The sequence below is a fragment of the Hydractinia symbiolongicarpus genome, chromosome 13 (genome assembly GCF_029227915.1).
Source record: "Hydractinia symbiolongicarpus strain clone_291-10 chromosome 13, HSymV2.1, whole genome shotgun sequence".
NCBI classification, from domain to species: Eukaryota; Metazoa; Cnidaria; class Hydrozoa; order Anthoathecata; family Hydractiniidae; genus Hydractinia; species Hydractinia symbiolongicarpus.
The window spans coordinates 14,155,747-14,173,182 of record NC_079887.1 but is presented as its reverse complement, the minus strand read 5'-3'; the positions used below and the strand labels follow the sequence as shown (position 1 = coordinate 14,173,182).

The 17,436-nt window shown below is 31.8% G+C and overlaps 2 protein-coding genes across 2 annotated transcripts in view; both read left to right on the top strand.

Moving 5' to 3' along the window:
- Window positions 1–1,719: 1,719 nt before the first annotated feature.
- On the top strand, window positions 1,720–8,712 carry LOC130623785 (protein unc-119 homolog B-like). The gene is made up of 4 exons (XM_057439307.1): window positions 1,720–2,003; window positions 7,160–7,376; window positions 7,615–7,787; window positions 7,978–8,712. Exons 1-4 carry the CDS (start codon window positions 1,835–1,837, stop codon window positions 8,082–8,084), a joined length of 666 nt encoding a protein of 221 aa, XP_057295290.1. The 5' UTR covers window positions 1,720–1,834; the 3' UTR covers window positions 8,085–8,712.
- A 1,578-nt stretch (window positions 8,713–10,290) lies between these two features.
- LOC130622897 (unconventional myosin-XVIIIa-like) overlaps window positions 10,291–17,436 on the top strand; it is a 35,180-nt gene continuing 28,034 nt past the window's right edge. Inside the window, exons 1-4 of the mRNA XM_057438358.1 lie at window positions 10,291–11,178; window positions 12,092–12,234; window positions 15,730–15,927; window positions 16,232–16,408. Coding sequence (XP_057294341.1) covers window positions 10,476–11,178; window positions 12,092–12,234; window positions 15,730–15,927; window positions 16,232–16,408 — 1,221 coding nt within the window. The 5' untranslated portion in view covers window positions 10,291–10,475. The remainder of the gene's footprint in view (window positions 11,179–12,091; window positions 12,235–15,729; window positions 15,928–16,231; window positions 16,409–17,436) is intronic.

Below are 17,436 nucleotides of genomic sequence, written 5' to 3'. Positions count from 1 at the left end.
AAATTTGGCACAGCCAACAAAAAAAGTATGCTGAACATAATGGCTACATTATAATTTTGATTTCTTGTTACCTAAATGTCATTTTAGGCCAAAAATTGGTCCAAAAATTTAAACTACTTTATTTTGGACATAATTTGCCACAGTTAACAAACAAAATATGCTGAACTTGATTTTTTGTCAACTAAATGCTGTTTAAGATAATAAGATAAACGTTTCAATCGTAAGACTTTCAACCATGAATGATAGGCTGTATTTTTTGTTAGCAATTATTTTTAAAATGTGAGTTTATTATGACTCGTTTCGTTTTGTTTGCGTTTGTTGTAAGATATGTCACTTGTGTGCTTTATCCTCTAACACCCTCCTCTATCTGAAGTTCAAATATATATAATTTTAATTCTGCAAAAGACTTAAATAATTTCAACAAAAGTCCGTAAAAAGATTTTGCACTTAGATTTAAATTTTCTTAAAAGAAAATAATATATAGTTCTGGGTTTTTTTTATTACTTCAAGTGGGAGGAGAAGAACTTGATGTATAGTTAATATATTGTTTATTTAAAACAGCACAAGTATATTCTGTATAACTTTTAAAACAATAAAGGAATAATTCTTCCTGTATTTTAAAAAATATATTTTAAAAAACAACATTTTATTAAAAGTAAAAGTTTTTCGGCTTACGCTGTATAACAAGCATTTTTGTAATCTTCATTAATAGCCATTTTGCCCTTTGAGAGTCCTGCTTTTTTAATTACACAAAAGTAGTTCGAGCATTCTTAAAATGAAATCAAAACAACTACGTCACGTAAAAAGTGGTCTAGCCATTATTTTTAAAGGTAACAAGGAATAGTCTCAGTAATGTAAGAATGAACAAAAAGATAGGGATTTTGTCAAAAGCAATCTTGAGCAAACCATAGTCACAAGTTCTTGTGTGATTATGAGCAAATAGAAGGGTGGATGGGAGTGAAGGTCAATATTATTTAAATATAATTTTTTAATGCCCCTTTGTCAGCTCCCTATTTAACGAAGCAAAGCACCTGATGTAGTGAAAGATTCCACTTTTGATGGAGGGTTATTTGATTAACAATAAAACAAACGAAAAAAACGATAACGAAAACAGAATTTTTATGGCGCCGTAGATTGTGGCGCCGTAGATTAGTGGTTATAGCTTTCGTACTCTGTGCGGGAGACCGGGGTTCGATTCCTCTTGACGGCGATTCAACATGGGCGAGTGAATGTTACCATAGCCCCGGGTTAACCCAAGCCATGTGAGGGAAATTGGGGAGATGGCACACTGTGTGAGCCGTTGGATGTTGCCGGGAGTTGTCTAGTAGAGCGTGGGCCCTACTAATTGGGTCTGCGTAGCTCAAAATGAGCATTAAATACTCTAGGACTCTCCATCTAAGCCATGGCCCCTCCTGGAAATAATAGACAGGGTATATCCCTCGATATTTGTGAGGCTAGCCATGTAAAAATATGCACATCATCATCATTCTGTTCCGTTTCTTCTAACAAACGTGGTGTGCTGCGCTCCTGTTTTTTTTTTAGACAAATCAACTTTGCTCAGGTGAGAAATACAAGCTACGGGAAAACATAGTGGACTTACGAAACCATCTATGCTGGCCAGTAGTACTCAGTTACGTGTGTAAACACATTTCTCTTGCGAAAAAAAAAATAGTTTGATTGATCACCGATTACAAATTTCAATTTAGCTGATTTCTCTGGCAGTGTTTGTAAATACATTTTAAAAGTGAATTTTCGCACAGGTGAAGTTTTTTTACCAGATATGTAAAGGCATTTGTTTTAGTAGAATTTAATCCTAAAACGTTTTTTTTTAAATATGCCATCTTCAGAGAATGCTACCTCAAAAGGTAAAAAGAAAGGAGGAGGTTTTTTAAGTCGCCAGGTTGCAAAGTCAAAAAAAGCTGAACCTGTCACTGAAGAACAGTTATTACGAAAGGATACAATTTCACCAGAAGATATTAAAAAGCTGGAAAAGGCTACTGATGGTAAGTTTTTCTATCCAATCGTAATGCTTCTTTAGAAAGTGTGCATAATAGACTGACAGGACAGGGTTAGTTAAAACCTGTATATAAGGCCACCGTCGAAAATATTTTTGGTTAGCGTCATTTCTAATTACAAAAGTGAGTCAGTCGGTCGGATAAAAATTTTTCCCAAAAAATTACGAAAATATCATATTTCGCAGCCATATTTTGTTATTCGTTTTAAATGTACGCCAGCTGTTTTTTAGCCTCCGTTTCAAGTGCAATTTTTGTCAGTCAATGTTGTTGTTCCCATGGTGTTTGCTAAAAATAATTGTTATAATAATAACAAAATTAGAAATAAAAATGATTTGTTTAAAAAACAATGTAAAAGAAAACATAACTGTGGCACCCATTTTGTTAAATTAATAATAGACTAATAATACACAAGTTAAAACGTAGCAAACACCGTGAATACAATATTGGTCATGAAAAAGGTTATTAGACACACTATACTTTTAGTATATTTCATTATTATTATGTTATGTTTATTAAATACTTCTGTTGTTTTTGCTCACAGTAAATGAAAGCAAAATTAAAGGAATCTTTTATTAAAATAGGAATAATAAGTGTCTAAAATGAAGACTGATGTAGTGATTAATTAACTGTTTTAAAGGCACTCGAATTCATAACGAATTTAGTTCTTGCACATATTTTTTGCTGTTGTACAAGTGTTACCAAAGACACATTAAGAAAGGGAATGTAAGAAACACCTATTTAGGATTTGTTCAATAATTATGTCACGCCTTATGAGTAGGTGGGTCTGAACTAAACCTTTAACCTTCAGACTTACAATAACGGATGGTATCCATGGTAAAAAGACATATTTCTCAGTTCTTGTTGATTTTTATTTCATTTCCTAACTTCTCGTTTTTCTCATTACACCTGTTTTATCTTTTTGTTTTATATCATTACAGTACTGGAAAAAGGTGGTTTAACATCGCGCTTCGCGTGTAGCGACGGTATTCTCGATCCGCGATAGACATTTTTTTACTTTCAAATTGTATCAAGAGGGCTTCGCGATGCATCCGTCTCGATGTCATTCTTGAAGCTATCGAGGCCATTAACACTTTTTCATAATAGAACTATTTTAAAAATAAGAGTGTATTCAACAATGATTGCGGATGTTTAAATGTAATTATACTTCCTTTGTGTTATATTTTTTAACTTATGCATAACAATCTGAGTATACAGCTAGCGTTAATCTTTCTTTTTTAAATCACATTTTAAAAATTTATGAACTAAGAATGACGATAGAAAAGCTTCGTTAGATCGCATTTTAAAAATTTAAGAACAAAGAACGGCGATAGAAAAGTTTTTTTAGATCGCATTTTAAAACCTTAAGAACGAAATGCTGTGATAGAAATGCATTTTTAGATCAAATTTTAAAAGTTGTTATAAACGAAAAGCGACGATAGAAATGTTTTGTAGATCGACTTTTAAAATTTTAAGAATGAAATGCAGCGATAGAAATGCTTTTTTAGATTAAGGTTAAAAAGTTTATAAACGAAATGCAGCGATAGAAATGTTTTTTAAGATCGCATTTTCAAAGTTTATAAACGAAAAGCGCCGATAGAAATGTTTTTTAGATCGCGTTTTAAAAGTTTAAGAATGAAAAACGACGATAGAAATGCCGTTTTAGATCGCGTTTTAAAAGTTTAAGAATGAAGAACGACGATTGAAAAGCTTCGATAGATCGCATTTTAAAAGTTTAAGAATGAAAAGTAGCCTTAGAAAAAAAAATACATGAAAAAGTAATGCGCTAGAATTACTTTAATAAATACGAAAGTTAAAAATTTTCTTATAATATACACCTATTTAAAATAAAAATAAGATAAAGCAGAGATGTGTTTGAAAAAAAAAACTTTCTCTTTATTCTCATTAAAAAAACTTTCTCTTTATTCTCATTATCACATACCATCGCGACACATCGAGACGGATTTTGTCACGATACTAGATACTCGATAGATCGCGACAATTTATTTTAATTGTTTCTTATTATTATAAACGTGGTACATCGCATATCGAGGGAGTCTACGCACGTTGCGCGCTCTCGATATGTTAAACAATCTTTTTCCAGTACTGTATATGTGAGTTTCATCTGTCAAGATAGCTGCACCACAACCATGTTAACAAATTTATGGATGTAAGAGTTTATAATTAAACTAATTTTATTTTTAAAAAAGAAATGTCCACGCAAGGGATTTAAATTTACTCTTTTTACAAAGCACAACTTTAGTGAACTATGCACACAACACTTCTTTGCAAGGGGTGGGATCACTCTCATTGCTTAGGACATCAAGCTGATTCCTTTTGAAAACATAAAGGACAGTTTTTATCTTTTTATCACGAAAAGAAAAAGATTCAAGTTTTGGGACAGTTTATAACATGACTGAAAAATTCTTCAGGGTTGTCCACAGAAACGTATAGAAATAAAAATATATACTAATGAGAAGTAAGAACTAAAATTTAATGAAATAAAGTTTTATGTTAACGTTATTTCACTGAGGTTAAAATTAATTTTTAATTATTTTTTTAATCAATTCTTTTAAATTGTTGTTTCTAATTTAGTTTAGTTATGTAACAATAGAATGCTAATTATAAGTGTCTTCTGTTAAAACGGTTTAGCACAAAACAACATGTGTAAACATTGAATTACACACAAGGTGATAAATTTTGGTAAAGAAAATTATTTTAATGCCAATTAATGGTAAATCTTTAAACTTCTCTTGAATCAAATATACAGAAAAGTACTTACAAACATATATATCAAAACCAAACCATGGCTGTATATAAGATTTTTTAGGGCTAAATAAGGAAAAAAGAAACATCTGAGACTCAAATAATTAAAATTGTTAAAAAATCCAGTCTAAACATATGATTAGTTTTTTTTAAAATGGGCATGTTGTTAAATATCTTTTGGCTAATAAACTTCAAATATACATTGTTAAAACTTCAAACAGTGTTAGAATCCACCAAATTGAATTTAGGCTGAAACAATCACTATTTTGAAAATTTTAAGCTTCTGATGATATTATAGAAAAGTGTGTAAATCATCATCATCATTCTCCTATTTACGTCTGTTTCCCATGCTAGCATGGGTTGAACTGGGTATTAAGACTCTTTTCCAATCTGAGCTACACTGGGTTAGTTCTAACCTCAAATTCCTTTGCATCAGGTTTGTCCTTATAACTTCTCCCAAGGCTTTCCCGGTCTTCCTTTTGGGCTTTGCCCATGTCTCACTACCGTACAACATAACACTTCTTATACAACCTACCTTTTGCCTAAATTGACAAGACTTTAGAAACAGAACCTATCCTGCAAGCAACACTTTTTTAACACCTCCTTCACTACCCAACATATCACCTAAGTAACAGAAGTTCTGAACTATCTCTAACTAGCCACTGTTATACATCATTAAACCTGAAAATAATTCATTGTCTATAATCTCACCTTTGCAACGCTTGCATACAAACTGAATGTCAGCTCTTAAATTTACTTAGTAAAATATATTGCTCTTGTTCCTTTCTTTAGTTTGTTTCTGTTTGGGAAAGCTAATTAAGAGTTGTGGGGGCAGGGAAACCGCAGACCAAACATGGCTTAAAAATTTAATACAAAAAAATCTTTATTATACTCATTATTAGCACATTTGCTACTGCACAGATTGCCTGAATTACAGACATCGGTATTTTGTGCATTCCTGTTATAACTTCAAATATTAAGATCACTCAAACTCAGGCTTGAAATAGAGCTGTGGGGCAACCGTTGAACAGACAGACAGATGGCTTTTTATTAAGGGATTTTTCAAAGGAAAAAATTATCTGCAACAAAATTGTAATAGATTATTGCGTAAATGTACAGTTTTTTCAATGAACAAAGACATTTTAGATTTTCGCTTATGTTAATATAGGTATATAAATATTGATGTCAGCTGATTTGTTAATTTAGTTGTTGAAAATTATTTTTCTCTTTACTAATATTTTCAAAAAAGCTATTGTGCATTGTGCTTGATTGTGCTTACGTGTAGAATACACACCTAGCATACAAACATAATATTTAAAAACAGGTTGTTCGATAGTATTTGGGTACATTAGGAAACAAAAGAAAGGGAGTTTATTGGGTCATAAATATCAATCAATCGCAAAAAGAAGGCATTGCAGTGGAGAGAAATGAATTTGCATACATGACACATGAAAAAATGAACTAACTCAAGTTATATACAATATCTTTTGAGAATTTAAGAAAATGATTGACAAAAAAGTTTAGTCCTATTCAAGCTGGGCTATTTGGGGGCTCTGAGACCTATAAACAAATAAATATGTTTAAAAAACCTATAAGTAATGCATAAATTAAATGTGCAACAATTTCTACAAAAAATTTAGTTTTTTTTTTATACTACCTGTTGACAGATGTGTCACCATGACAACAGGTGTGACGTCATATCAATTTTTTTTTATATATTCTTGGCGCTTATGAAATTTTATAAAAAGTCAGAAAGTTTTAGCTCAGGTTAAGTTACTGACAAAAGTAAGTCTAGGGGAACTAGAAGAAACACTTACATTTTTTGTAATTAAAACATTCTTATACATCACAAAATCAACATATAGCATAAAAATTATGCTTTTTATCAAAAAGTTTTAGTAGGCAATAACTAAATATTCTTTTATGTCTGCATCTATTAAAAGTGATTGGAAGACAAAAAAAATAAAAAAATCTTTAAAGACGTTAAGTGGTGACTTTCTACTCGAAATTTCTCATACAAATGTGGCTCGGCGAAATGCAAGGAGTTTCGTGTTTTAAAGAACAGTAATTAATAGTCAGAGCTTTTTGAGGAATGTCAATGCCTGCAAAATATAAAAAAACAACAGTACTTGTGAAATTTAACCCCTTCAGGTATTTTATTGCAAATGTTCTGTCATGGTTAAGCCATAGGTCAAAAATAGGGCATGTCAATTTTTGCTACAAATTGGAGTGAACAGATGCCAACATCATAAGTTCTTTTTTTAGTATTATTTTTATGGTTTATTTATAATAATGTGAAAAAGTTTATACTACCTGAAAACACAGCTAAATACTTTGTACGGGGTACATGGTCATTCTCTTCTTATATTTCTTGAATTTAGGTTACTTAGTTGATGGCCGAAAGAATCCCTATCAAATTGACTTCACTCGTTTCAAAATTCGTGATATTGAATCAGGTGCTGTATTGTTTGAAATAGCTAAACCTGAGGAAGATCCTGATGACGAAATGGAAATAGACGAGGACGATCCCGATTCTGGAAGATTTGTTAGGTATCGTTTCACTGATGAATTTCTGCGTCTTACTTCAGTTGGTGCCACGTAAGTCGTGAGATTTTTATTTTATGCAATTCTATTTACCCTTGTATGTGTGTTGAACAAACCGATTCATTCTTACAATCTCGCATTTGTCTCATACATTTTTTCAAAATCCCACCCTCCAACCCTTCCCTTCCTCTGCTGTTCATAAATCAGTTGAAGTATTTGTATGAGCAATTCAACGTGAGATCATCTACCACGCCTTAAGTAAACCCAAATATATGTATCTATGTTTTTTTAGAGTTGAATTCACAGTTGGCCCTAAACCAGTGGAGAACTTTCGAATGATTGAGAAACACTACTTTAAAGATAAATTACTAAAGAGTTTTGACTTCACGTTTGGATTTTGCATGCCTAACAGTAAAAACACATGTGAACATATATATGAATTTCCTGGTTTGTCTGAAGAAGAAAGTAAGTTTGTTTACCTTCTCTGCTGTTCTATCAGCTTCTTAATCTACGAATAGCGAAGACCAAATTTCCGTAGATCCACGGAATAACGACTTGTGTTATATAATAATATGTGTGTAATTTCGTAAAGTGGATTTTTCATGGTCCCTGCAACTGGTGTTAAGTATTTTTTCTACAATTTTTTTTCGTTTAGTTGCTGAGATGGTGAGAGCTCCTTACGAAACAAAATCCGATAGTTTTTATTTCGTTAACGATGAACTAGTGATGCATAATAAAGCTGATTATGCGTACGATGGATGATGCTGCGCATACGACAGATGATGCCGTGCGTACGACAGATGATGCCGTGCAGATTTTATAAATAGGATATTTAACTTGCTTCATATCTAGTCTTTCTAAATCCCACTTAAAATTTGTGTGTTTGCTTTTCACTAAACGCCTCGCTAAGTCTTTTCGTAATGTGAAAAAAAAATGATGTAAGAGACAAAAAAAATAAAGTTAGCTGTCTTTTCTCTATTTATAAAGGGATATTAAATTTATTGGTTAGAACTTTGTAGTTTTAGCTTAAAAATGTTTCTTTTCTCCGCGATTATTTAAACAAACACAATGCTTTCAAAGTTGTAATCCTAATGCAGAAAAGTTTTAGCGAAAAACCTGCCTGTGGTCTAAGTCAAATTTTTAGTTAAGGAAAGTGTATATTTGTATAGATTTTTATCCTGTAAACAACCTTAGTACCCAATTCTCTTTCTTGTAAAAACAAAGCGGAGTTGGGTTCAAAGCTGTGTTATATAAATTAAACTAATATTAATCGTGTTGGAGCTGCCATTATTGTTTAGGTGAGGGTTCGTTCTGCTCACGCTTAAACGCTATTGGTTGACAATTACGTAATTATTTTAAATGTACAAAAATAAAATATTTGATCCTGTGATGATTTATTCTTTTCCTTTTTTATTTTCTGGAGAGTAGGGTTGAGGGTGGGTGTTGTTACGTTTGGCCAATATTCTTTAATATTTTAAAAAATATTTTTTTTGGAATATGAAATGGGTTTTTGCGCAAAAGGCCAGGATTTTTGTTTTTTTAAGGAACAACCATGTGAAAATTAGCTTTGTGGTTTATCAAAAAGTTTCTCTCTTTCGCCACTCCTCTTCCAAGTAAACTCTTTAGTTCGTGCACTGCAACCCATTCTCAAAACTTGATGGATTTCGTGCCAAAGAGACCTAGCAAGCTCAGGGGACGTGGTCGAGTAAACAGTAGAAAGATTTATTAAAAGGTATATACATTCGGTGAAAAAAAGTTCTAATGTATTGATATTTATGTAGATATAAAAATACGTGATTTATAAGTAGGATATCTGTACAGCGAAGTATTGTGAATACCAGTTAAAAACCTGCATTGTTTCGCAATCGCTGTACATTACTGGTGTATTTTGCTGTTCAGAAGTCTGAATTAGTGTGTTGATAATGTTCCAAGAATTGTAATTTATCTTACTTTACCATTTTTATGTAAAACTTTTTAATGACTCAGTTTTTTTTTTCTTCTGTCTAGTTTGATTTTATCTAATTCCAGTGCGTCACAAATTCCAGACGCAGCGATCTATAGTTTTTCAATTATGCAGATCTACCATTTAAACTCCTTCGTAGGTGTGAAGACCACCAACGCCAGGTGACTTAGGTGATGCTATAAAAATTTGTCCTTCGTTGACTTGGTTTCAGTAGACATTTCTATGAATGAATATTTGATATGAAAAGGTCGGAAGAATAATTTGAAAAGATAAGTGGAAAGATGGGATTAAGTTTGTTTCTAATAAAATTAAAACTAAAGTGACACTGACAGACGAAAGGAAAATCAAAACTTACTTACAACTTTTGTAATCAAGGTTCTTGAATATTAAGAAAATTTTCAAATTAATCTCAATCTTTGATCTTATTTCCTAGGGTTTTTAAAATAAACAGTTTGATCTAGCTTACACTTCTATTATTAAAGTTGCCACTAATTTTAACTTCTTTCCATCAGGGAAAGAAAAGGGACAAGGCGCCTCGAAACAGAGTGTTTTTAACTCGCTCGGAAAATTGGTGTGCTTCCCCTTAAAGAAACGTTTGCGCTATTCGGTATAAAATATATTGAAGTTTTCCTAGGAGTTTAACAGCGATTTAACTGGTTTAGCGAAAAGTGTGGCTATTACAAGGTGTCTGCTATAAACGGATTTTATTGCAGTGTCCATGACTCTTCCTTCGCAGCTTAACTCCCAAACCCTATTCTCGAGGAGAAGAGGCGGATGAGGTCTCGTAGATCGTCGTCGTTATTGGTGCATAACGAGCGTTTGAAAATTGGCTTTTACAAAGAAAGAGTAGGGGTGAGTCATGACAAAAACAGTTTGTTTCACCAGCCCTGCTATGCTTTGCAAATGCGCACGACGTGTTGCATTCAAAGGAGGCGGCGGTTGTTGTTTGAAGATGGCGGCGTAACTACACGGTAAGAAAAAAAAAATAAACCCTGTGATGGAGTTTATAATTTCTTTCTACCATATTGGATTGTTTGGAGCTTGATGCAAATGTGAGCTGCAAAAAAAACAAATGCTAAGGAATTTTTTTAAACCTCAGAAATGTGTCATTGATGGTTAGCACTTAAATATGTGAGAGATCATTGATACGTGCATGTCCCACTTAGTATAGCTCAATTAGATCAACTCAAATGTTTCGAAGGTCGAAAAGAGACAAGGAAAGAAAAGGTTCATTTTTTACTTCTGATGAGGAGGGGGAGAAGGAAAAAAATGGTTCTTTAAAAAGGCATTCGAAACTTTTTATATTTGGAAGGAGAGACAAAAAGAAACATGAGAATTTGCAGGACCAAGATTCTCCTGATACAGACGGCATACGTGTTGAAGAAAGTTTTGGAAATACAGTTACTCAAAGACATTTTGTTCGTGCACCTCATCAAATAATGAAACCTGTTGTAGAAGAAACAAATAATGATACACGCAAGCAGAATTCTTCTGTTAATAGCCATCAACGTCAAGTCTCCAATAGTGGATCACTTAGTTTAGATTTTGGAACTGATTCATCATTGACTTTCCAAAGTTTTGCTGCTGATGTTTTACGAGCAACAGAAGAAAAATTAAAAGGAGTTAATTTAAAATTGCCTGAAGTAAAAACGGAGCCTAATTCCAATTCCACTAGAGAAGTTACTGTTACAAGAAAACAGGATGGTGACTATGGTATTGCATTAAGAAGATCTACCGTAAAAAAAGATGGTGATAAAGTTGTTCATTTTGTTGAACCTACAAATGATAATACGTCTCTTGGTTTATTGCCTGGTGATCGTTTAGTATCTGTTGATGGTCAAAATGTAGAAAATTGCAGTAGGGAAGAAATCATTGAAAAAGTTGCATCAGCAGGTAGCTACTACAGCTGTACATACACCATGCATTTTAGCAGTGGATAACTGCAAATTAGGCTAATTAGTCTGTCATAGCCTATAGGCCATTTATCTCCCCTAATTAGGCTATCAAAATGGTTTTTGCTACCTATTGTTTCTCCATTACATATATACTCGCAACTTTTATATATTAGCTTAAAAAATTCTATCAAATTACCTTTCAATGACCAAATATGTAGATTCATTTGCGCTGTCAGAACATTAGCACCTAGTTTGTTTTAATTTAAGAATCCAAGCGCTGTGTTGCACCTCCTTCTATTGCTTTTGGAAAATGGCCTAATTTTCTGCAAGATATTTTCAACATGGATGCACATAACCTAAGGAGACTATCCTACCCTAATAAACCAAATCAATCTGTTTGCATAGTAAGCAATACTGACTATTAAAGTTGACTCAGCGCACACCCCGTTGTTAAAACAAGTTATCTTACAGCAGTAGCCAGTCTTGGTTGATAGGTGTTTGATAAATACTAGTTGTTAACCCATGGAAAAATCCATGGGGTTGCCCTTCCTTATAACACATTTTGTGGGTGTCGCTACTTCTGTTACCATTTTGACAAACAGACGTATACAGGTATTATAATTTTTAGATCTTTGTATCAGAGGATAAATCTGTGGTTCAACCATCATTATGTTTTTTGTGTCTGTAGTGTGGTATTAAGGTGGCAGTGAGAGAAAAATTTATCCTAGATAATTGCTTGGATATTTCTCCCTGGATAACTCCCACAGGACTATTCCTTTTCACTAATTTCAATGGAATTTCATTCTATTTATACCAATCTTTATTATCTTTTAGAGATGTACTTTGCTATTTCGTATAACTGTGCTTCTAATATGTAATATCCCTCAAATCACTTTTCATTCACATTATAGGTAATTCAGTGACACTAAAAGTTGCCCCTGTCCCTGAATTTGCTGAATTGAGTTCAAGAACTGCTGCAGTGCATGCTCATTCACCCAAGCTAGGCAGAGTGGCTTCATTAGCACGTTCAGGTAGTTCATTGGCAAAGATAAAGGTGAGTTTTAATTCATGTGGTTCTTTAATGAACTGCTTTTATTATCAGAGTATAGATAAATTTTTGCATGTAAATACCAGGGGTAAAAATATTTCCTTTCATCTCCGTAGCCTGTGATTTATATGCTGTATATCGTTCATTTTATGTCTGTATATGGTTCATTTAAAACTAGAAAGTCTTAACGTACAATGTGTGAATATTACGAAACTAATTACAGCTTTATAAACATTTTGTTGTATCAAATTAACAGGATTTTTAGGCCTATAACTTTTGTCAATTATTTTTTTCAAAAGTGTGGTATTGTTGTTATACAATATGGGGATTTCTTTAATAGATTTCTGACAGATACACTTAATTATTCTATGCAAATTTCTTCAATTTTATTATAAAAAAAGGTTGAAAATTCTCATCGAAAGACCTCAAATCTTCTTAAATTTAACCTGTTTTGCTGATTAGATTTGACAGTGTGCAAGTGAAATACGCTGAGGTTTTGTTTTGGTACGAAAAATTATTTGTAATCTCAGCTACATTTTCATACGCACAACCTATAGTGATTTTAGGGTACAGGTAAACACACGGTTAAACATAATCACAAGTTAAATTGAGTTATTAATTTTGTCTTTGTATAGAAAGTGCAATTTTTGTTAACCAAAAAGGTTTTGCGGGAGCAATTTTGCCTCCTTTGACTACTTTTACTCACAACCTGTTCATCCTATAGATTCAAGTTTTGTATGTGCAGGTATGCAATGATTCACAAGACATTTTTTCGTTTTATTTTGTTTTATTAATCTTGAAAATTCTTGTACAGTAAACTTTATGCTTTCATAAATTATGTATATAACATGAATTTCTTTGACACTGATTTTTGAAACATGGTTATGGTTAACATACATTATTAATTAAAAATCTATTTAAAATTAAGATCACACACATTTTGTGATTTTTAACATTATAGAGGATTCACTGGCATTGTCTTCATTCTTTATCATTATAAAGTAAAAAAAAATTCAGGCTGGTAATTATAGGCCAGTGTGACATTTTATGCATTCACTTTTATGTATTTTCCCCTAATTGTTTTGTGATTAGTATTTATAATGTTTAAGCTTACTTACACGGAATGCCTATTTTAAATTCTCTTAATACCTTCCTGTTTATAGATCAACTTATGAATAAAAGTAAGAGAAAAGGATTCTTAAAAAGAAATGAAATTTTAGGACCTTTTGATAACCACTGTTTAAAAAAAAAATTAAACTGTGAAATAGATAGCTTGTTAGTTAGTTGTGTATAATGTTGACATGCTGTTTCGTTGTTATAATTGGCAGCATTACAGAATAGGTTTCTGCTTTTTTTGTATGTAAAAAATATGTATTCCTTTTCCGTGAGAACATCTTTTTTATTTTCTTAATAAATCATTAAGTGGTTTAAATGGTTATTAAAAGGATTACACCAGTAAAAAGTCTCGACAAAATAACTATGTCATGACCTGTATACAAACTTTTTACAAAAATAAACAAAAGTGTCCGAATTCAGGTTAGATACAATATTAAATGTAAATTGATACATATATTATTCTATGTTTTGATGTGCGTCTTATATGTTGAAATAGATATAAACATATGCATGTGTTTTTGTTTTCTACTAAAATGCAAAAAATATTATATTGTATATAATACAATTTTTAAATCTTTAACTTTTTATGTTTTAATCTGTATATTATTTCATAACAGACATAATCACAACCCAAAGAAAGAAATTACATGCTTGAATAACTATAATAATAAAATAATAATAAAATTCAATTCAATTTTATATTTAATACAATTTAATTTAAATCTCTCAAATATTTTTTCTTTGATGTTTTTTTTAACTTAATGACACCCACCCAGTAAATGCACTGAGTTATAGCCCAAGAAGTTTAATAAGCATGACCCTGTAAAATAAAAAACAGAGTTTGCAAACAATACTTATGACATTTTGAAGCTTCAAAAACTTGGTTCAGGGCAGGCTCTGGAAAATCAGTAATATATAAAAAAATGGTTTATACAGGAAAGAAATCAGGAAATTGTTCAAACAAAAAAAAAGAAACTAAGGGTACAACCTAAAGATTTTCCTCAACTTTTTTAAAAGGTTTTATAACTGCAGAATAATTCTTTCCATATAGAGTTTCACTAAATTTCTTCAGCATTACAAGTATGTAGGCCTAAAAATCTTGGTAAAATTGCAAAAAGCTATGTTTTCTAATTTTTGACATTTTAAGGTGATTTTGGTGTGGCATTTAATATGATAATCTGAAAGATATTCAAAGTGAAGTTTATTCAAAGATATGTGGTATATGAGACACATAAAATTCACTTTGCTTAAACCATGCAAAAATAAAAAAATTGTGTCAAACATTCCAAGGAGCAAAACAAGTAACATAGCAATTTAAACTTTGCGTAGTAGAAATCAGGATTTTGATTATATCATTTTAGGTGACTAATAAACTATAAAAGTGAATTGTCTGCACAAAAAATGTTTCTTTTACGTATTACAGTTTCAGCTTAGAAAGATTTACCCAGTCTTACTAATATTATGCCACATTTATTTGGAATCTAGATCTGCGAATTTAGTTTGACATATAACATAAAGTCATCTACCAAAACTGTGTACACAAAATTCCAAAGGCTTCTGGTATGTCAGATAGTGGAATAAGGTATATTGAACCTAGAAACAGATTTGTCTTGCTAAATTGATTCACACTGCACATTACGAAATATAAGAAATCAGAGTAGAACCCAACGTATCTCTTTGTTACAGACACCCTATGGTAATTATTGTGTTTCCAAATAGAAAATAGAAAAATAATGAACAAAGATTATTTTACATAGTTCAGATAGTTTAGAACCCCATTGAAACACCGCCCTTACCCCTTCCTTTTAAAATCATCAGAAAGTTGAACTTGTGTGCATGCTTGGCAAGATTATCATTCTCAACGCTGTATAGAATAGAAAACATTCCAAAAATACTTAAACAGTATTAAGACAATATGAATAATACCAATTAGACAGTGCAGCCTATGTAAAGTTATACGTTTTCATGTTATATGTGAGATGTCTGGTGGAGATTTTCTAGCTTACCCCTAAATGGGTCGTTTTCACCTTTGAAATGACTTTCCCCCTTTCTGGAAAATCCCCCTGTATAGGCCAAATTATCCAACCCCCACCTTTTTCTGAAATTCTATAACATTGACACTTCACACATGACATCCTATACCACACCTCTTTAATTAACTATGTGTGTACATGTGAGCACCAGTCAACTCCATTTATAGCCAGAATTATCAATCTGAAAATCTTAATTTTATTTCATCATATTGCATAAAGGCATCAGTAAATAATTACTACCTTGCATCACAACCTTATCCATATTAACATGAATTTCAAAGAGAGTACATATCCAAGTACAGTACTAATTACTTTTTTTATATCCTCATGCTTAATTAAATTATTATTTCAGAAAAATAAAGCAGAAAGTGACTCTGTGAATGAAAGTTCATGGCGCGAGTCTGAAAAGGTTTGGCTGGTACACCAAGGAGGTTATTCTGCTGGATTATTATATAAACAAAAAAATGCTGATGGTGAAACGTATTCATGTAAAGTTAAGTTGGACCATGGTGGCGAGGTGGTTGAAGTGGAAGAAGATGCTGTTGAGAAGGTGAATATTTTTTTGTTTCTATCTGAGAAACAAATTGTCTTTTAATTGTTTCAACTAAAGAGGAATTGAATACCCAATTATATAGTAATATTATTGTCCTGTATTGTTTATTTCTTTCTGAAGTATAGAAGTGTTGATGTTATTTAAATTTTGTTTTAATTTTTTTATTTATTTTTTTTTTATTTTTCACCTCACACTTGCATTAAAAAGTCTTAAGGTGAAAATTACTTTCATCGTTATAACCATTTCTAAAATCATCTCATTTTTCTAGTAAACCATAGTATATATATATTTTATATTCTAGGCCAATCCACTTCAGTTTGACAAAGTTGAAGACTTGTGCACGTTACGCTATCTTAATGAATCTGGTTGTTTACATACCTTACGTCAGCGTTATGCTGGAAGTTTAACTTACACATATGCTGGTAACAAGTTGGTTGCCATTAGACCAAAAGATAAGTTGGGGATATACACTGAGAAGGTATGTATATACACCAAGAAGGAATGTATATACCCTGAGAAGGTATTCTTCTAAATGATGAAGTTTTATTTCTTTATTTACTGTTGCATGTTTAAAGGGAGTTTAGCCTAAGAGGTTCAGCTTCTTTAAAGCAGAGTGTAATCTAGCATTGCTTAGATGTCTTAGATGTAGATTCTAAGGGATTTCGTGTTAATTGACATATATGAGCATCAATTGAACAAACAAACAGACAAAGACAAATAGAAGGACAGGTGTTACAAATTATTTTTGAGCATCCATTCGAATACTGTCACTGGTACACCCCATACAACCTACACTAAAATGTATTTTGAAATTTCCAGTATCTTCAGTATTATCAAGAAAACATAGATATTAGTTCAGGACTCACAATTGCTACAGGGAACAGAGAGAGAAAGAGTTTAATAAATAAACCTAATTTATAAGCAAAAAGTATTAAAAACAGAATTCTTTTTTTTATTTGTTTATTTTTTTATTTATATGAAATTTCCAATCGATCCTAACAGATGAATATTATAATAAGATGAATAATTATAATACACACCATCCGGATAAACTATCTGAGTTCATCGCTAACATATTGCCGCACGTAGTCTAGTGGGTTCATCTGCAGCTCCCAGTTCTGGGGACCGCAGATTGAATCCTGCTCATTGCCAGGCAGTATGTTAGTGACACAGAGTACTTCTTCAATATGATCCTAACAGCTTCAGTTTCAAAAACGTAGGCAAAAATTAAAAGTGTCAAGGAAAAGCCTTAGTTTAAAAATGATTAAGTAAGGAGGCCATTTTACTGTTATATCTGTATTTACATGCGTGGCCATTAGTCACATAATTTTACTTCCAAAAAATGATATACAAGTCTAAATTTAAAAGTCCCCAACTGCAACAAAAAACAAAGTAAAAGGTGGAAAGAATAAGAACTATATCTTGTTATGATATAATAAAACATTTTGCTTAATACAACATTGCTCAAATCATTTGAATTTTTATTGCTGACAATTTTACCCGTAA